Source organism: Thamnophis elegans, chromosome Z (genome assembly GCF_009769535.1).
Source record: "Thamnophis elegans isolate rThaEle1 chromosome Z, rThaEle1.pri, whole genome shotgun sequence".
In the NCBI taxonomy this organism is placed as follows: Eukaryota; Metazoa; Chordata; class Lepidosauria; order Squamata; family Colubridae; genus Thamnophis; species Thamnophis elegans.
In genome coordinates, this window is record NC_045558.1 from 88,262,377 (window position 1) to 88,284,222 (window position 21,846).

General features: G+C 37.7%; 1 protein-coding gene across 1 annotated transcript in view; it reads left to right on the plus strand.

The window, feature by feature from the left end:
- TANC2 (tetratricopeptide repeat, ankyrin repeat and coiled-coil containing 2) overlaps window positions 1–20,651 on the plus strand; it is a 335,865-nt gene extending 315,214 nt beyond the window's left edge. Inside the window, exons 21-27 of the mRNA XM_032236790.1 lie at window positions 727–850; window positions 3,389–3,564; window positions 4,560–4,692; window positions 6,041–6,132; window positions 12,310–12,456; window positions 13,972–14,072; window positions 17,239–20,651. Of these exons, the coding sequence (XP_032092681.1) occupies window positions 727–850; window positions 3,389–3,564; window positions 4,560–4,692; window positions 6,041–6,132; window positions 12,310–12,456; window positions 13,972–14,072; window positions 17,239–19,177 (2,712 nt within the window). The 3' untranslated portion in view covers window positions 19,178–20,651. The remainder of the gene's footprint in view (window positions 1–726; window positions 851–3,388; window positions 3,565–4,559; window positions 4,693–6,040; window positions 6,133–12,309; window positions 12,457–13,971; window positions 14,073–17,238) is intronic.
- Window positions 20,652–21,846: the final 1,195 nt, after the last annotated feature.

Sequence of the window (21,846 nt, forward strand, 5' to 3'; positions counted from 1 at the left end):
ATATTAATAAAACAAAGATGATACGGTGTTAAGCAGGAAAAAAACCTGCCAAAGTCAACATAGAAAGTTAATCAGTATGATAAGCTATCTTCTGAAATGTAAAAGAGTCATAAATCTAAACAAAGGAATTTCAGTGAAGAAGAATTGGGGAAGGGGATGTAAGAGAATTCAGCCAATGAAAAGATACATAAATTAAACGTGAAGATCTATCATAGGAATCGCTAATCAACAATAAACCACAATAATTACAAAAGCATTTAAACATTTTACAAACCTCTGAGCTCATCCATTAGGAAGAGCCCCCCTCCCCCCCCCAAAATGACTCTTCTGCTAAATTCTTGAACTACTTAGAATACACCCTTCTACAATTAGGGAGAAGCTCAGACTCTTAGCTGTAGATTCTGGTGGCCCCTAGTAACTGGCATCTTGAAATTTAGTTTGAATTGTTTAGTCTTTCTGTGTTTCAGTTAAGAAGCATTTAATGTATTTTTGAGTCACAGACACATAAGGTATGCAAGAATGCGATGGGATATATCCCATAGTTTGTTTGTGGTTTTTTTGTTACCATTGCCCTGCCTGTGGGTTCCTCCACCCCTTCCAGAAAAAAGTTAATTACAGCCAACAGCCATAAAAAGATTGTGATTTTTAGCAGAAAAATCCATGGTACTTCTAACATAATATTTATGTAGATAGTTTGTACCCAGTGTATTCTTTATGTGTTTTCAGATTGTGGATCTCTTGCTCACCCATGGTGCAGATGTTAATATGGCAGATAAACAAGGTCGGACTCCTCTAATGATGGCAGCTTCAGAGGGGCATTTGGGCACTGTGGAGTTCTTATTGGGACAAGGTTAGTGTTGAAAAATTGTAAGATTAAGACCAAATCTTCCAGAATACAGGTCTTCCCATTTTTATAAATAATTGTGTTCATTCTTTGATTCTGTACCACATCGTTCATATGCAGAAGAATAGAGATATGATCGACTGAGGCCAGAAGAGTTTATTTCAAGGTCAAAACATTTTCATTGCAATTGGGAACTGCCTTATTTTCAATCAATGGTTTTATGTTTTGGAAATATTTCGGATATTTTTAAAAACAACTTTTCAACAATTTATTTTAATTTTCAACACATACTTATGTATTTCACAAACCACCCATCTACCCATTGCATCTATGTAGAAACTACTGTTATTTTTATTTTTGTGATCACATACTACTCCAAATATAGCTCACCCTCTGCTGAATTTTGTTATCGAGGAGATTAGATTATCAGTAATAGTTTGTATTAAGAGAGGGGAGCCACTGTGACTGTCCAGGCTTAGATTTTATAAGAAAGAATGTAAAAACACTCTTCATTATTGTATTAATCTTCTGTGGGATAAAGATCTCTCTATCCATCTATGTTTCTCTCTAATCTACATGGTGACCATCTTAATCAGGTAACTGTGGGCAGCTTTCCCCCCCTCCCCCCAAAAAAGCCACCCTATCAAATAGCTGTAAGATATTAACAAATTTAAAAATAGCAAAAGCACCTCACAGAACTGCTAACAGAATAAAAACGAAAGAAAAATACAAGATGATACTGACATCATATCCCTTGAGAAAAAAAGCCTTCAAAATCTTCCAGAAGCCCAAGCAGATTTCCAGATCTCAGGGGAGGCGTGTTCTATATGGCAGTTCACATGATATAGAAGGTACACAATAATAAGCCACAAGTAACCAAAGAATGCCAAAGACAACCCTGCTTCCTTGGACTCCATAGGCAAAACTGAATTCCAGGTAATATAGCACAATGCTGTTCCAGCCATTACATGGAGTCAAAAGATTGGTGAATTTGATTTATTTTTATCAGCAAAGAATTGTTCCAACAGAAATTACACATGATCTCTGCTCAGAGAGGATGCTTTCTAGCTTAAACAAAACCATTGAATGCATTTCATTGATGCAATAAATGTGCTAAATCTGTTTTATTGCCATGATGTAAGCTCAGATTTGAATTTTTCCCATTTTCACTTCTCGTATTTCCAAACCAGCATTCCAGTTGTTGTTGTTTTGTTTCATCTGTCTAAAATCTACAATAAGCAAGGCAGCCATTCAAATTGGTATACAGAGGGAAGGCACTCAAAAACAATTTCTCATAACCTCCTGTTGTTATGTATACTGTGAAATCACTGAGATTCTCACCAGGCATTTTCCAGACTTGATCTGAATTCATAAGGCACCTGAAATCAACCTTTGTAATCTGTCAGTTTACCCCACAAAGATCATGAACAGCAGTCAATCTTATCAGCCTTGAGTTATTTCAATTAAGTAGCCGTATAAATTGAATAAACTATTATTACCAGGATTGGGAAATTATATAATCATGACACAGGGCTAGTTATAATGTTGTCCATATCTAGATGATAATACATTAACTCCAAGGCACTGATAGGGTCTAGGTATAATCATTTAACTGTGACTTGCCTGGAGTTTCCTGGAACAAACCAATATAATTCAGTTGGCCATAAAATATTTAGCTTTTCCCAACCAACTCTCTAAAGCATGAAGCTTGAAGTCATCAATGCCAGCAAGAGAAGCATTTCAACACACACTGGGTGACCAGTTAAGCAACCTGGGCAGAGATTCTTTTGGGCAACAAGTAAGTCAATAGATGAACTGGATCTCAGATTTCTGCCTCTGCCCTGGTAATCTAAGTAGGCTAAGCAATTACTCAATTAATCTAAGTAGGCTAAGCAAATACTCAATTATACATACATCAACATTTTTCTTGTGGGGAACAAGATGATATTATATGTTGGAAAGAACAGCTGGCAAGATTTGGGATACAGGGAAGGACTAGTGAACCATAATGTGTTATGCAACTTTGGCTTCTAAAGGCTTCCCTATTCCTGAGTTGCCCAGTTGACACTGTTACCCAGAGGGAAGGAAATTATAATTTGTGTGGCCATACGTTTTAGATCTCATTTTTTATCTCTTAGTTCTATGTTTTGTTATTCTTCTCTTTTACCCACTAGGCCATTTTGTTTTTTGTTTTAATGAAAGAATGATTTAACTGAGATGCTTCTGGAGAATTTAAGATTAGATAGGAGAACTAATCAACAGATAACTTTGTCTCATTCTTAAGGAATTTTGTTCCAACATATAGTGAAAAAGTTGCGAAGCCATTTTCTGACCATAAAATACTCTACAAGCTACTCCAGCAAGCTATTTGGTAACATTTTTTCTCTACGGTATCTATCAAGCTAATATAAGCAGTATTTCTTTTAAAAGAGATACATACATTCTTAAATAAGTCCAAACCTTTTTGAAAGATTGCTACAAGAATGAGGTGTAAATCATTTTACCTTGTGCAAGGACTTAAGCAGCTTTGCTTTTTTCCTCCAGGCTCCTCAATTTCCTTAATGGACAAAGAAGGATTAACTGCTCTTAGCTGGGCTTGCCTAAAAGGCCATCTTTCAGTAGTGCGAACTTTGGTAGAGAGTGGAGCTGCTACAGATCACGCTGACAAAAATGGTCGTACTCCATTGGATTTAGCAGCTTTTTATGGAGATGCAGAGGTGGTAAGTTATGATTATTTTTATTTTTTGTTTGTTTATTATTCTATAATATAATAATTCATTTCATTTCTTTATCACAGCCACTGATTCATGTGACATACAGACACTGCCATAATATTGGTACTTCTCCACTTTCCCTCAAATAATCTCAGTTTGCAGTAGAATAAACTGAAACTAGCCCCACTCTTCATTCCATAGTTCGTAGCACAGGAAAAATCGACTATGTAATCCATATTTCAGCTACATCTTATAAAATGTAAAGGGGAACATTGGATTGGAGGGCTAAAGAACAGGAACCGCATGAAGTTACGTTGTCAGCAATAAGCCTTGATGACTCCTACAATACTTCAAGTATGTTGTAAACTCCAACTTTCTGCACCATTTGGGATTTTTGTGCAACAGGTTGGTCAGTCTGACAAACTGGTCTGGCTTGTCATATTCCTCCAATTGATATCAAAAGAGACATCAATCTTAGTGATATAGTTAAACTTATATTTACAAATATAGCTTAGAAATGATAAAAACAACATATATACAAAGAAATCTAATAAATACAAAAGCCAAGGAACCTCACAGTTTATCCTCAACCATACATACAGTGACCTCTATGTGATGCACCACTAACAGTCTAGCCGTCTGTCTGGGAAAAGCCAGGTTTTTCAGTTTCCAGAAAGTCAAAAAGATCAGGGCCACCTGAATATCTAGGGAAAGTGTTTCACCAGGCAGGCACCATTACAAAGAAGGGATGTTTTTTGGATTCTGCAAGGCATTAATGTTTTACTGATAAGGCCAGGAACACATCCATCCTAATGGATCGGGTAGGATGGGCAGAAACAACTACCAATAAACAGCTACCATATAAGCAAAATCTGGCCTTATATCATGTAAGGCTTTAAAGAACATAACCAGCATTCTATGAATCTGAAATCTCAGCTTCATCACATAACAACATTGATTGTTTCTGGATGATGCTGACGCAGTTGTTTGTTTATTTATAGGTTCAGTTTCTGGTGGATCATGGTGCCATGATTGAGCATGTGGATTACAGTGGGATGCGCCCCCTCGACAGGGCAGTGGGCTGCCGCAATACTTCTGTTGTAGTTACTCTCTTGAAGAAAGGAGCCAAGATAGGTAGGAAGGAGGCAAAGGGAGTAACCTATCTTTCATACCTTTCTTGAATATGAAAACACAGTATATTCCTGTGATATAGACATAGCCAGTTTCAATATGCAGATGCTTAGCATTTCCATATGTGATGATTGCAGTAGTGAATTCATTATTTAGCTCTTACAAACTAAAGAAAGGTCATTGTCTAAAAATGAAAATCAAAACAGCTGTGTTATGCTGGTATGCTGCCTACCCTACTCTGTAGATATTTCTAGATTTGAGCATTATCTGCATATGCCTTTGTCTCTTAATTCTTGCATCACAAAATTTGCTGCTGCTTTGCTGCCTGCCTCTCACTGCTGCTTTTTCCTTTTTTTAAAATTCACCTTCATCCATTTTTTCTCCCTCTCCCACAACTTTGTGTTTTCCTCCTATCTTCCCCACCACCACCACCACATCCCCCAAAGGCTGTCAGACACTACCAAGTCGTCCAAGAGGTATATTTCACTGCTGTCATCATCAAACTTGGTGGTCTAACAGCTCTGCCTTTTCTCTTCTACAGTTTTGCCTGCCTATGTTCCATTCTCCACTTTTAATTTTTTTTACCTTCAAATAATTTTTTCTTACTGCTGCAGAGAATAACTTGAATGCAAGACTAAATTCACTTAAAATGCTGCAAAAAATGTAAAACACTGCAAATTTGTTTTCATTGAGTCTTCTGAAATGCTTTTCTATTACAAAAACTTCAGAAGCTGATAATTTACTGAGGGAAAAACTCATTCTAAAATTATTTGTTTGTTTGTTGTTTTTGTTTTTGAAGTGCAAAACTGGATTTTTGAACTGCATCAGGAGAATGCACTTTTACAGATAAGAATTTAGTTTGAATCAAATTTTTTTCAGAAACACTGAAGTTTTATAAGATTTTCACATGGTGACACAAATATTGACACAGAAAATTTCACATATATCTGTATCAGATTTTGCATTGCACATCAGTTAATTTATGTACAATGATATGGATATTAATTTTAATTCAATTTAATTTATTATTACTTGTTCTTACTCATTTTTCTATAATGTTTTCTTGGTTATGCCACTAAGTGAATACTCTCTCTTCAAAAATGACTCAAGTATTTATGACTTGTTCTAAAATTAATTTAATTATAATATTGTAAAGTATATATTTTATTCACTTATATTTACAAACCCAACTTTTTTGCTGGGACAAAGTTGCTTCTTGAATTGACTGTAACAAGTTGTTCTCTCCATCAGATATTATCTGCCCAGGATGTTTTCTCATTTTAGCTTTCCTCCACTGCCACCTTTTGCATTGTATGAGTTTTTTACCCATCATGCATCCTGTACACTACAGGTCCAGCAACATGGGCAATGGCCACTTCCAAACCAGACATCATGGTCATCCTGTTGAGCAAATTGATGGAGGAGGGAGACATGTTTTACAAGGTAAGATGGAAGCTGTGGTTTTATATTTAATAATTGAGCTTTTGTGTTAAAAAGAGAGAAACATTTATCCTTCTTTCTTTATAGAGCAGTGAAAATATATACAGAAATCTTCAGAAAGTTTAATTCATAACATAGGCAGTTCTGGCAATATTTTGAATTGTTAAATAAACTACAATTCTCTAATTTTAAAGCTAAAAAGATACATTTATAGCCTAAATTTATAACAATATATGTAAGTTTATGTATGTACATATGTATTTAAAGCATTTATATAATTAAACAATTTAGCCATCATCTATTCTCTGCAGGATGAAGGCCTCTTCCACATGTTTCTAATACTGTTAAATACTACATTTGCAGATTTGATGATCCATACAATTTTCTGTGATCACTGGGACAAAATACATTATTTGATAAAATGCAAAGGGTCTTTTAATTGTTCATGGTATCTCTGATAGTTACTCTGTGAAAAATTGTCCAATCTGAGCAAAAGAGAGTGTTTGAATTCTCTAATACCTGAAATAGCTCTCTGGAATTCAGGTGGTTTTCTTTATTTTGAAAGTTAAGATTGGCATATATTTTATTCATGAAAAAAAAAATTCAACCCAAGTTGTATCTAGTTCAGGTTGAAGTTATGCATAGACATAATAGTCTTTATATCTAACCATAATTAAATCATAATGATCAGACTGTGAATTTCTCTCTACTAATTTTAATTTCTCATTTTCCTTCTCTGCAAACCATAATCATAATTTAAAAAACTCTGACTAAAATTTTCTTGTATTCTTTTCCTGGGGAAAAATCAGTGCTATAATCATTCATCCTTTTATAATTTTCAGGCTGCATTATTGTACGGTACACTGTGTGGACCTGCTTGTAGAAACCTCAGTTAGCCTGGAGTGTCACTGTGAGAATCTTATTTGCACTTGCAAGACAGACCATATTGTATGAATTTGATCTCAGTCTGACTCATTCCCAGTTTGTTTCTATGGTGAAGTTTCTGATTTTATCCTTTAAATCCTGTTAGACTGCAGTGTCTCAATAATTACATCCTCCCAATTGCCTAAGAATGTTGCTCCATTTCTGCAGACTTTATTGGTGCCATCTTCTGATTTCTCTTTTTGACAAAATACTTCCTGATGAGGATTAAGGAAGAAATACTTTTCAATTGATTATGGGATACATTTGCTTCTAAAATACACTGAATATATTTTCAGTATAGAATTCTTAATTAATTTGCTTTCATTGCTCCTTTTAAAAAATGGTATTGATAAGTTATTTTATTATGTTGTTTAAATCTGTAATTTAGTAAATAGTCTTATAATTAAATAAACCAGATTTTCATCGTAATTTTAAGATAGTTAATAAACACTATTTATAAGAAAATCTGATTAGCACTAATCTTTTATTGCCAGTGCAGGTTAAATCTTTAATCATATTTAAACCTCTTAGGAGAAGAATATAAGCCATCATTTTACATTAAGAAGAGTAAGACTGAGGTGGTGTGAATGACTTTAGGCTGTTTGTTGTCCTATTGTAATAAAGTTGTGAAAATTAGAATCATTCTATAATGATTTCTGTTTTTAGGCCATTTCTCTATAAGTTCCAGTGAGTGACCTCTAAAATCATTCAGCCATTTTGAAGCAATATAAAACCTATTATCATATTTTATTTCAGGATCTCTAATTCCTCTTAAAACTGCGTTTACTATGAATGCTCTAATAGAATAATGATTAACACACTTGCCTTGTAAATAGAAGATTGCAAGTTCAAAACTAAAGAGAAAATTCTTTTTTAATTACTATTTTTCTCCATAAGCTTTCTGCTTTTCCCCATGTTCTTTGGAGAAAAAAGAAGTCTAGTAGCATACTGTTTTAGGTTTTTTGCAATCGTCTAAGGCAGTGATAGATAACCTTTTTGCCATCGCGTGCCAAAAGCAAGGGGAGTGCAGGGGGGTCGTGCATGGGCATGCCTACACCCATAATTGTATGTGCGCAATCCCCCTGTGCATGCGCATATGATTCCCACCCTCGGTCCATGATGGACCCGTTTTTCGCCCTCCCCAGACTCCAGAGGCTTTCTAGGAGCCTGGGGAGGGTGAAAAAGCCCCCCCTCCCCCGAGGCTTCAGGAGACTTCCCTGAAGCCTCCGGAGGGAGAAAAACAACCCAACGAGCAAACCAGAAATCTGTTCCCAAACTTCCAGTTTGCATGTTGGGTTGTTTTTCACCCTTCAGAGACTTCAGGGATGGCTGAAAATGAAGGCTGAAGTCAGCTGGCCAGCACGCACATGCATGCTGGAGCTGACAAGGCAATGCCTCACATGCCCTAACAAGTGGCTCCGCGTGCCACAGATTTGCCATCACAGACCTAAGGTATAAGAGTTTCACCCACAGTTTATTTGGCCATTTGGGAGCTGTGGGTAACATCATTCACTTCAGGAGATTGCAAAAACAATTAAATGATACACTGCTGAACCTCAGTAAAGCAAACAAACAAACAGAAGTACAGGGAAAATTAGAATCTCTCAGAAAGTTTACAACTCTCATATATTACGACATACTATTTTTCATTTGTTAAAAATAGTTTTTCATGAAAAATATTGTATTTATGTTAATTTCTAATGGATTTAATGTTATTTTTACATGAATGAATAAAATATTTTCTTGAATGCATCGATTTTAATTTTTAATATGGTGAATATTGATAAATGTAACTCATACAAACAAAAGCTCTTTTGGGCTCTTCCTCTGTAATTTTTAAAATTGGAAGGAAGTCCAGAAAAGATAACTTTTAAGAAACAAAGTTTAGAAGATGCAATCCTGTTCTAAATGCTATAAAGAAAACATTCAAATAAAGCATTTAAATTGCCTCCCATCAATCGTCAGGAAAGAGTTTAGGAAAATCTTATTCTCTGCTTTTATTCCTAATGGTTTTCTCCCGAATCCTTGTGACCTACTTATTTACCTTCTATATTTTTCATTGTTCTACTGTAGCAGTGATAGATAACCTTTTTCTCCTTGCATGCACGTGTGTGCGTGATGCACTGCATCCCGCCTGCCTCCCCTACGCATGTACACATGACCCTTGCCCCATTTTGAGCCTAGCAGGCCTCCCTGAAGCCTCCTGGGATCAAAAAATGAGGTAAGGGGGCGCTGCCCCCCTGCCCCCCTCTGCCCACACACACACGTGTGCATCTCCTGCATATGCAGCAGAGACCCAAAAATCAGCTGGCCAGCGAGTGGCATGCATGGTGGAGCTGAGCTGGGGAGACACTTCACGTGCCCACTGAGAGGGCTTTGTGTGCACCTGTGGCACACATGCCATAGGTTCACCATTACAGTACTATAGCATTTCCCTAACCATTTTCATGTTTAAAAAAATAATTCCTCATTGAAATTTTCCTAGAACCCATGAGGAGTTCAGTTTACCCTCTTTCTCTCCCAATATTTCTCATTAGCATGGCTGATGTTCCATTTTTTTATGAGAACCAATCCAATGTACTTACCGTAAATCATGTTAGCTATTGTAATGCAAATAAGAGATTTGCTTCGCTACCACAGGTAGTTCTCGACTTAGGACTGGAACTTCTGTTGCCAAATTATCCAGTCCTTAAATAAATTATCACATGATCACACCTGATTTTATGACCTTTTTTTCAATGTTCATTGTTAATTATGTGGGCATTAAGCAAATACAGGTTCCCCCATTGAGTTTGCTCACTAGAAGTTGGTTAGGAAGGTTGCAAATCATGTGTCCCTGGGGTGCTGTAATTGTTGTAACTACATGCTGGCTGAATCACAATCTCGTAATTATGAAAATGCTGCAGTGGTCGTAAGTGCAAGGACAAATCGTAAGTCACTTTTTTCAGCACCATCATAACTTGGAGTGATTGCTAAACTAACAGTTATAACTCAAGAACTAACTGTAGTTATACATTAACCCCATGATGGGGAACTTATGCCACAGGTGCCACGCGGAGCCATTTCTGATGGCACGCGAGGCGTTGCCCTGTTAGCCCCAGCACGCATGTGTGCGCTGGCCAGCTGATTGTTGGCTGTTTTTCGCCCTCCGGAGGCTTCTCTGAAGACTCAAAAGGGCAAAAAGGAGTCCAACGCACAAACCAGAAATGAGGAAGGAAGCTGCCGGCACGAGGGAAAGACAAGTGCAGGCAAGGAGAAAAAGTGGCTTCTTTCCTCCTGCTGGCTACTCTGTTTCCCCCTCCTCTATACTATCAAAAAGGATCCTGCCTGGTTGCTGCAATCCAAAGGGAAATGAGGAAGGGAGCTGCCAGCACAAGGGAAAGACAAGCAGCAAGGAAAGAAAAAAAGTGGCTTTTTCCCCTTATGGTGGCTGCTCTGTTGCCCTTTTCTCCATTTCAGCGCCACGCCATGGAGCCTGCCCCCCCCCCACCATTGCCCAGGCCCTCGCTTCCCCGAAGCATTTCTTTGCCTATCTGATTTCCCCTCCGTCTCATTTTTCCATCATTTCTTGCCATTTTGGGCAGGGAAACAAAGTTTGTGGGACTAAAAAAAAACTTCAATCAATCAATTCCAACTTCATGAGGTCTCTTGCCCCTCCCCCCCAAAGTTGGAATTGATTGATTGAAGTTTTTTTTTTAGTCCCACAAACATTGTTTCCCTGCACACAATGGCAAGAAACACAATGGACCTGGAAATCAGGTAGGCAAAGAAATGCTAGGCAGAAGCAAGGGTCTGGGCGATGGAGGGTGGGGCAGACTCCATGGTGTGAAAGTGAAATGGAGAAATGGGCAACAGCAGCCACCATGAGGGAAAAAAACTGCTTTTCTTCTTTCCTTGCTGCTTGTCTTTCCCTCGTGCCAGCAGGTCTTCCTATTTCCCTATGGATTGCAGCACCCAGGCAGGATCCTCTTTGGTAGCGCGAGGTGGTGGTGGTGGGAACAGAGCAGCCAGCCCAAGGGAAGGAAGCCACTTTTTCTCCTTGCCTGTTTGCATGTGTTTCCCTCGTGCCAGCAGCTCCCTTCCGCATTTCTCTATTGACTGCAGTGCCTCGGATCCTCTTTGATGGGGTGGGGGGGTCATATAGCAACCGGGCTCACAGCAAACAGAGTAAAAAGGGCCCAATCTTTACAAAAGAGAATGATAAGGGAAGGTTTTTTGACGCAGGAGCACGCTCGAGCATCCCCTTCTCCCCCCCCCCCCCATTGCTGTTTGTGGCAGAGCAACTTCTTCCCTCACTGGGTATTAGCCAAGGAGAAGCAGCCAGAGCAGGAAGTGGTAGGGAAGCCTTGCACAAAAATGCACAATCCACAGAAGGATGGGGGGGCATTAAATTATGGGGGGTGGGTATGCGAGTGCCTGCAACAATGCGCGTGTGTGTTTTTTGCACTTGAGGCGAAAAAGGTTCGTCATCACTGCACTAGTTCTTTTATTATATCAACTGGGCCTCCTTTCCTTTATTTAAATCTTGCTTTGGAATTGAACTTTCATTAAGTTTCATTAAGAGAATGATTCGATAAAGATCTTGGGTAAGGAATCTTGCCATTTCTGAACTGCAGGGAAATCATAGTCCAGTATGAAGATGTAGTACGTCAAACAAAAAATATTCTTCATGGTAAGTGTCCAATATTCCATTTTCTCCACAGAAATAATAATTGTTGCCTTTTCTCTGCTAATCCATTTGCCTATTAATGAGTTCACCTTTTTGTGAAAAACAAATAACAATTTCATAATTGAAAACTGTATAACATCCACAGCATCTTAAACCAGAGACCAGAAGAGATTATTAGGCAATTTTACATTTCTGTTAGGCACATGATTTTGGTTAGAGTGAAATGTGCTAAATAATGAAAATTATTGGGAGTTATTGCTTATTCTAACTTATTTTCCTTACTTCCTTACATAATACTTTCTTAATATGTTTAATCATTCAACAAACAGTATCTCTTAGCAAACTGATTCTCCAATAAAGCAAGAAATATAAAGGTATGCAGAAAAAGAACCTGAATTGTTTGTAAGAATAGAGCTTCTATTAATGATTACCAAATTGATTAAAGTTATTCTTTAAGGAGAATAACTGATATTCTTTGTTTATTTCTAGAATCTTTTTACAGGCACATTCAGTTTCTTGATCTATAACTCTTACAACAGTCAGATAAAAAAACTGAATGGTACATTTACTGTTTGACATTTTATTAGAAAGGGAAAGTGAAAGAAGCTGCCCAACGGTATCAGTATGCTTTGAAGAAGTTTCCCCGAGAAGGGTTTGGAGAAGATCTAAAAACTTTCCGGGAACTGAAGGTGTCACTCCTTCTCAACTTATCACGCTGTCGGAGGAAAATGAATGTAAGTGCCCTCCTTCTTACAGCTTATTCCTGAATGTGATCCTTTCCCAGCTTCCTTTCCTGTTCCTAATCACTTCCTAACCAGACTCTTACCTATATTCCTAGAATGGCCTTAAAACCTCCACCTTTTTGTAACTTGGTTGTCCTTCACAGAGCACTGGCGTTTTCTAATTCTGAAACAGCCAAGCAATAGTTTAGGATTTATTTCCAACAATTAAAAATCCATCAGTTTATGACTATAGCTTCCTTTCATTTTCTAAAAAATATTTGTGCGTATGCAAATTGAAAGATGCTGGTAGATATAAAATATTGTCTTTTCCTTCTAAAGCTCTTGCTTTCTCTTAGAACAGTGAGTTCTCAAGTTGCATAGGTTACACTCTCCTTACACATGACAGTCTTTTATGCTATTCAAAGCCATTCTTTAAAACAACATAAAATGTGTGTTTGTGTGCATATAGTGGAATATGGCTGTGAGAGAGAAAAAGGAGAACTTTTTAGGTTAGAAATCATATAATAATGACAGTGATTGAGATATATAATAAGAGGTTAGATTTTAAACAAACTTAAAAAATAACAAGAATTTTACAGTTGCTGCCTTGTACACTTGGTTAGCTATTGTAGAACAGACTCCTGGATTACATGGGCCAGGGATCCCATCCAACAAGGCACTTAATATTACAAACCTATTTCATCAAAATTATGGTATTAACTCTAGCTTAGTTGAGAAACTCTTATTTCAAATAGAATCAGATATACCTACTTCTATCTCTATAGTGCAACAAAAAGTTCAGGTAAAATCAGGTATAGCTACTTCTGCCTTGGAATTTTAATTCTGAGAAATGCCACTTAAAAGTTTTAAAGAATGATAGGTTTATACAATGTAAGCTTGCCCATGCTGCTCATTTTGCCATGTCTTCCCTTCTATATACTACTGGCCACACAAGTATGGAACAACCTAGATAGTTGTTAATGTGTGCACTTCTGTATTTAGTTAGGATCCTTCACATAATCATAAAGATAATTATTAGGAATTATTGATAATGTCCAGATTATATAATATATCCCTATGTTCCTGTCACCTAATTCCTTCAACACATGACAGTTCAAGTGAGGCAATCCTAAGAATATGGGGAAACTATATATACGTATGTTCCACAACTTGTTCATGTCAATGGTCAGTATGAAGCCATAAATTATTTCAAGTTATTAGTATTGAAGCACTAAGGAGGTTGCAAATAAAAAAATGAAGTAGATTTTACTATTTCTAGGGCGGAATAAATGATGATACATGGACTGGATGTATGCCCAAAGAACAGATTTAACACTTACAGTCCTAGGTTAGGAACCGATAATATCTAAAAAAAAGTTGGATCTCTCGATACCAGCTGTCTGATATTTTGTTAATATTGGAAAGTACTCAGTCCGCTTACAACAATCTATCTATTTTATTTCTTTTCTTCCCAAATTCTCTGTCTGTTTTTTCATTGACTTATCTACGCACCTATTGTAATGGCAGGATTTTGGAATGGCGGAGGAATTTGCTACTAAAGCACTGGAGCTGAAACCGAAATCTTATGAAGCTTACTATGCAAGAGCAAGGGCCAAACGCAGCAGCAGGTGAGAGGAGAGCCAGAGAGAAATGAAGGTTTGGGTGTCATACACTCCTAAAAATGTCCTGATCCACACAAGGAACAAATAAGAATATATTTGAGGAAGAATATAATTATAATCCAAAAATAACAGATTCAGATGCTGTTATAGCCTGTCATCAAGCTGAACACCTTCCATAGTTTCAGCTATAGTAGCTCTTTTAAGTTTTGCCATAACGTCCTTATAGAATATTCTGCTAGTATTGCCTTTATTCACACCATAATAACATGCATCAGCTTGGAGGATTATTTTGTAGATTAATCAATAACTTGCTCTAAGTATAAGGCTACCTGTTATGTAAGAAGGTTGAAAGCAGTTGGATCAAAATATACACATGCATCTACACACAAAGTACTATGCAAAAGTTTTAGGCAGTTGTGCAAAAGTGCTGTAAATTAAAATGCTTTCAGAAATAAAAATGTTAATAATGTATTTTTATTAATTAACAAAATGGAAAGTAAATGAATAGAAGAAAAATCCAAATTAAATCAACATTTGGAGTGGCCACCTTTTGCCTTCAAAAGAGCACCAATTCTTTTAAGTATACTTGCACAAAGTTTTTGAAGGAACTCCTTCAAGGTTGTTCCAAACTTTTTGGAGAACTAACCACAGATCTTCTGAGAATGTAGACTGCCTCAGATTCTTCTGTCTCTTCATGTAATCCCAAACGGATTCAATAATGTAGAGATCAGGGCTCTGTAGGAGACAAACTATCACTTTCAGGACTCCTTGTTCTTTATGCTGAAGTTAGTTTTGAATGGCATTGGCTATATGTTTGGGGCTGTTGTCCTGCTGCAGAATAAATTTGGGGCCAATCATGCCTGATATATGGCATGATTGATAAGTATCTGCCTGTATTTCTCAGCAATGAGGACACCATTGGTCCTGACAAAATCTTGAACTCCATTTTCAGAAATGCAGCCACAAACGTGCAAGGAATCTCCACCATGCTTCACTGTTGCCTGCAGACACTCATTATTGTATGCTTTCCAGCCCTTTGAACTGCCTCCTGCTACAGCCAAATATTTCACATTTTTATTCATCAAAATGTAGAAATAGATGGATATACTTGGGTATGGTTTCTGCCAGTTCTGTGTTGATGGCATTCCTGGACATCTTCTGATGCCAAAGGGAAGTGAGCATGATGTGTTTGTCATCTCTGCATTAAGTTTCCTTGGCTGACCACAGCATGTGTGGTTCTCGACATTGCCCATTTCTTTGTGCTCCTTCAAAAGAGTTTGAACAGCACATCTTGAAACCTCAGTCTGCTTCTAAATCTTTGCCTGGGAGAGGCCTTACTGATGCAGTATAACTACCTTTTGTCTTGTTCCTGTGCTCAGCTATGAAACTGTCTTCCACAACCTCACCTTAATAGCAGAGTTTGTCTGTTCCTCACCCATTTTTAAGCCTCCTACACAGCTGTTTCTGTTTCAGTTAATGACTGTGTTTCAACCTACATATAAAATTAATGATCATTAGCACCTGCTTGGTATCCTGTTTCCCCCAAAATAAGACCTCCCCGGATAATAAGCCAAATTGGACTTTTGAGTGCATGCGCTAAAATAAGCCCTCCCCTGGAAATAAGTCCTCCCTAAAAATATTGCAACACAGCAGCAACCATGAGATGACCACACTCACTGCCTCCTGCACCTCAAAAATAATACCAAGTACTTATTTCAGGGGTCAAAAGAAAATAAGACCCTGTCTTATTTTCAGGAAAACATGGTATAATTGGTTAATCATTCATCTGATTCTAGTTGTACAAGATCCCTGTCTTTGTGCAAGTGTAAGAATTGATTCTGTTTTGAAAGCAAAGGGTAGTCACCCCAAATATTAATTTGCTTTGGATTTCTCTTCTGTTCCTTTACTTTCCATTTTGTTAATTGATAAAAAATAAACTATGAACACTTTTATTTCTGAAAGTATTAATTTATAGCATTTTTGCACAACTGCCTAAAACCTTTGCATAGGTGTGTGAGTGTGTGTTTGTGTGTGTGTGTGTGTGTGTGTGTGTGTGTGTGTGTGTGTACAGCCCAGTTCATGTGCTTAAGGTGGGATCACATTTCAGAATACTGAAATTGCTGGAGAGCTTTATCTTTCAGAAACTGCTTTCTATTTGATCAGAGTAAGATAACAAGAGGGTGCTTTCTGTGAGATTGAGCTGAAAATCCCACAGTTGAGTCCCTTTGCTCAAGAACTGCCCATTAGGTTACTATATACTGTTCTCTGGGTCTCTCCTAGATGTAATTAAACTTCATTCCACAGTCAGAACTCCACTAATTGAGTTAAAGTGCAAATTAGCATTATAGTTTTCCACATTTATGCTGTTTTATTTGATTTTTCCAGAGTTGCAATATAATGCTCAAACAGTTAACACATTTAATTGCTAGGGCTTCCCCTCATTCAGATTCTTGGAGTCTTCAGTAAAAAAAAAAAACTTCTTGTCTTGCCTCCCAGAATCTATAGCCAGTATAGGTCAAACTTCAGGTGTTCAATAGTTTTTGTGTTTTTAAAACACATTTGTGTGTTTTAAAAACTAAACAGGAAAGAAAAATGCATGAAAAGTGTAGAGATAAAATCTTATCAATCAGAAACATACAACTAGATTACTATTTGGTTCGAAATCTACCAGTGTCCCTGTAAATGACAACCCATCTCCCTTGAAACTTCCCACCCTTCTGTTCCTCATAGGATAGGCAAAGGCTTGTGAGGGATTATTTTTTGTTAGACACTTTCCTATCCTTGTTCTCTTCATTTCCAAGACAGCAATATTCAGAACAGAATCCACTGGCTGAATGCAGGTCAGTGTGCTTTTTGTCTGGATCCTTAAGCTGGCAAATGCTCAGACCTAAAATAGTGGAGAAACAGAGCTCTACAGATCTGAAATATCCCAACATATTGTCTTTGTTCCCTCATCTCCAAGAGTGCAATCTTGGAAATATTGTCTGTTTCTTCATCTGGATAAATGGAAGAAATACACAGCTGAATAATTTTGTTCATAAGATTTGGAACTCCTACTCCTCAAGCTAGCTACAATTTTATGCATACCAAATTCATATTGAAGCCATTGTTATCCAGAGTAAATTTTACTCTCTTGTTTTCTTTTTATTTTGTCACTTTTTGGATAAAACAGGCAGTTTTCAGCAGCACTGGAGGATTTGAATGAGGCCATCAAACTTTGTCCGAACAACCGTGAAATCCAGCGGCTCCTTCTGCGGGTAGAAGAAGAGTGCAGACAGACCCAGGTGCAACTACAACAACCCCTTGCAGCATCTGAATCAGAAACACAGGAAGAAGAGTTGTATGCAGTACAAGACATCTTGGAAGAAGAATATCTTGAGCAAGATGTAGAAAACATTTCTGTTGGCTTGCAGACAGAATCACGACCTAGCCCAACATTGCCCATTATCCAAAGTCCACCATCTTCACCTGTCCATCGGGACTCTGCCTACATCTCCAATTCACCACTTGGTTCACATCAGGTCTTTGACTTCAGATCAAATAATTCTGTAGGATCACCAACAAGGCAAGGATATCAACCCACCTCACCAGCACTTTCTCCAACACACCAGAATTCTCAATATAGGCCTAGTCCACCACACACCTCTCCTGCTCACCAGCCCTCCTCTTACCGTTTTAGTCCACCACCAATTGGTAGCCAAGGAAAGGATTATCAAAGCCCACCTCCTTCACCCCTTCGTAGAGGCCCTCAGTATCGAGCCAGTCCTCCTGCAGATAGTGTGAGTGTCTACAGAGCTCAGTCCAGTTCACCAGTACGATACCAGCAAGAATCCAACATCACTCAACTTCCTAGTCGGCCCAAGTCTCCACTTTCTAAAATGACACAGAGATCTTTCCAGATGCTTCCACTACCTGTTGCAGTTCCACAACAAGGACTTAGGTTGCAACCTGCCAAGGCACAGATTGTCAGAAGCAACCAGTCAAGTTCAGCTGGGCATTGTAGTACTGTAATCCCAACAGGAACATACGGCCAAGTATCCCATTCTGTGGCCAACAAGTTTCAGTCTTCACTGGCAGATATGGCTGGGGGCCAAAATCGGTTGGTGTATCAGACCTCTATTGGGGGAATAGTGGGAGATGGGCGACCTGTGCAGCATGTTCAAGCCAGTCTGAGTGCAGGGGCAATCTGTCAGCATGGAGGGCTGACTAAAGAGGATCTTCCACAAAGACCTTCCTCTGCTTATCGTGGAGGGATGAGATATAGTCAAACTCCACAGATTGGGCGGAGCCAGTCAGCTTCCTACTATCCAGTCTGTCATGCAAAGCTTGATTTGGAACGTTCCTCTCTACCCTCTAGTCAGCTTGGTTCTCCTGACATATCCCATTTGATACGAAGGCCCATTACAGTAAATTCCAATGAAATAAAGCCTCATCCACCAACTCCAAGACCTCTGCTTCATTCTCAAAGTGTTGGTCTCAGATTTTCCCCTTCTAGCAGTAGCATTTCCTCTACTCCCAATTTGACTCCCCCATTCCGACCTTCTGCTTCTGTTCAACAGATGGAGATTCCGCTTAAACCAGCATATGACAGATCATGTGATGAGCTTTCCCCAGTATCTCCAACCCAAGGTGGTTACCCCAGTGAACCTGCTCGCTCCAGGACCACACCTTTCATGGGAATCATAGATAAAACAGCCCGGACTCAGCAGTATCCTCACCTACACCAACAAAGCAGAACCTGGGCTGTATCTTCAGTGGATACCGTTATAAGCCCTACATCTCCTGGAAATCTTCCTCAGCCAGAAACATTCAGCCCACCTTCTTCAGTCAGCAGCCTTGCCTTTTATAACAAAACTAACAATGCACAGAATGGCCACTTGTTGGAGGATGACTATTACAGTCCACACGGGATTTTGGCCAATGGCTCCAGAGGAGAGCTTCTAGAAAGAGTTAGCCAAACTTCTTCATATCCTGATGTTAAGGTGGCCAGGACACTGCCTGTTGCACAGGCATATCAGGACAACATCTATAGGCAACTTTCCAGAGACTCCAGGCAAGGGCAGACATCCCCAATCAAACCAAAGAGACCATTTGTGGAATCTAATGTTTAAAATGGATGTGTCTTGGAGTAAGAGCCTTTTAATTTTTAGCACATTTTTCCTGGCTGAATTCACATCTTATGTTGCTGTTTTTTCTTCCTTTCTAAGATTTGTATTTACTAGCAGACTACCACCCAGGGGATAACCTGTGTTTTCTGTATGATAATGAGGCAGTCCAAGACATGCTCCAAATTCTCTTCTATACACAGCTGACCTCAGAGAAAGCCAGCACCATACAATTTTCAGCTGCCAATTAGTTAATTAAATGTACAGTATGGGGGCTGAGTCAAATTATGTACACACTCAAGGGAAGTAACCAGCTCTTTGAAGAAAAGTTTTAATTTCAAAATTGAATTGATTTAAATACAGTCTGACCATTTTTTTGTGTACTGACCTTTATTTTTGTTGGGGAATTACACTTTTCAGTTGGTGTTAGCTCATTAGGTCCAAAGAGCTGTTAATCTTTGAGAATGAGGGATCTTTGTTTTTAGTATTAACAAAGAGCTATGCATAAAACCCAGTCTGCTTTCTGATAGGGTTGCACTTTTTAAAAAAAATCATATTTATTCTTAGCATCTTACCTTTACCCTTCTGTTGGTACTAGCTTTTAAAACTGTTTTTTTTTTTCCAAGTCATTGAACAAATATTTAGGGAGAAATTAAAGTTCTCTCCACTTCAGCCCAACAGTCAGTGCTGATTTCATTCTCTATCTTAGATATCCAGTCCATTTTCTAGTGCACATCTTCCTGTTGGAACAAATCACATTGGAGACATGTTGATAATCAGTAAAATTCATTTAAAAAAAGAATTAATCAAATGCTTTAAAACATTGGGTCTTCAGATACTGGATTATACTTCACATCATCTCTGATCATTGTTTATGTTTCCTAGGGGTACTGGAGTACTATCTGGGTATCTAAAATTAGAAAACTCTTATGAATTTATATGTGAATCAAGAAACCAATTGTATGGAGGGTTCATCTCCAGGGCAGAAACATAAATCAGGCCAAAAAAGAAAACATTTTGCATTTTGGTCATTCAGAGGATAAATTGGTCTTCTAAAAATCATATTTTCTTTAAAATATGTTTTTCTTCATATCATCGTTGCTTAGAAGTGAATAGCTAGGATCCTGACCCTTTAATTTTTCTTCATTATTTTTGTCAAACTATCCTAATGGTCTTAAAATACAGAACACCTTCCACTGTGCTTTATGACACTATTTTTTAAAATGCTGTATTCAGGAGTTCCTTCATATGAATTGAAGTGTATGATAAAATATGTTTTTTTCTGTCTCCTGAAAAAGTTCAGAAAGGCAAAGAGATCAATGTAACAATTTTAATCACTATTTTCTCTAGTCATTTCTTGTATCCTTATTATAAGTTGGCATATTTCTCTGAGTGAAATGTAACATCTCCAAAATTACAGGTAGTCCTTGACTTACATTTATTTAGTGACCAAAGTTACAATGGCACTGAAAAATGTGATTTTTTTTCACATGACTGTTGCAGCAGCTCCATGATCATGTGATCAAAAGTTGACACTTGGCAACTGGCAAGTATATATGATGGTTGTAGTGTTCTTGGATCATATGATCTCCTTTTACAACTATTTGACAAGTTAAGTCAATGAGGAAGTAAGATTACTTAACAATTGTGTTACTAGTGTAACTAACTGCAGTGATTTTACTTCATAACCATGGCAAGAAAGATAGTAAAATGGAGCAAAACTCACTTAATAACTGTCTTGCTTAGCAATGGAAATGTTGGGATCAATTGTGGTCGTAAATCTAGGATTACCTGAACTTTTACTTTGATTTTGATTCTTTCTAACTTTTTGCACACGTTTTTCCCTCCTGAATTGGTCACAGTACAAAATTTGCTTGCTAAATAGAAAATTGCTAATTTGATTGATTCATGCTATGGCATGCTGGTGTCAAAGAATCGCAGATATTTGCTAATGCTTTTTTTCAAAGAGCTGGGGGCATTCTTTAGTTTTTATTTAACTGAGTGAAACCAACAATAGTGTTCTCTCTTTTCTTTCAGTGTGAATGTGTATGTATGATGCAGGAGTGTGAGAGAAGTGAAGGAAAAGTTTCATAAAAAAATATAAAGATACAACTCTATATTTGCTTTTTTTAATGATCAGAACAAAGCCACTGCTGTTTTTCTCACATATTTCTTTTATCTCCTAGATGGTTTGGATTCTGGGCCTTGTAAAACTTTCCTCCTGCTTAATGAAAAATGGTTATTTTCAATTTTAAACTCTTTAAAACTGGAATTTGCATCAACAAAGTTGTGTTTATCAGTGATTTATTTTGAAAACACTTTTGCACTTGTCTGGCTTATATCTTGGAAAAGCTAGAACCTATTTTCTCACACTAGGCAGAGGAGGGTCAGATTGTTATGTTCTGATTTTGAGCCTTTATATAATCGCTTGTACCACAGTGCACATGATCAGCATAAGTGCACTGAGATACAATCCACTCTTTCCTGGTAAATAAAGTTAAAAATAATTAATAAACTATCTCTGTCATATGGAAGGTGGAATCATAACTAACTTGATAATTTCAAGATTTCAATATTCATGAATGAAAACTCATAACTTTGGATTTGGCTCCATTTTCACTGTCACAGGGTTCGCTGTACCATAATTGTTTACATTTAACAGTTAGTAAAAGAAA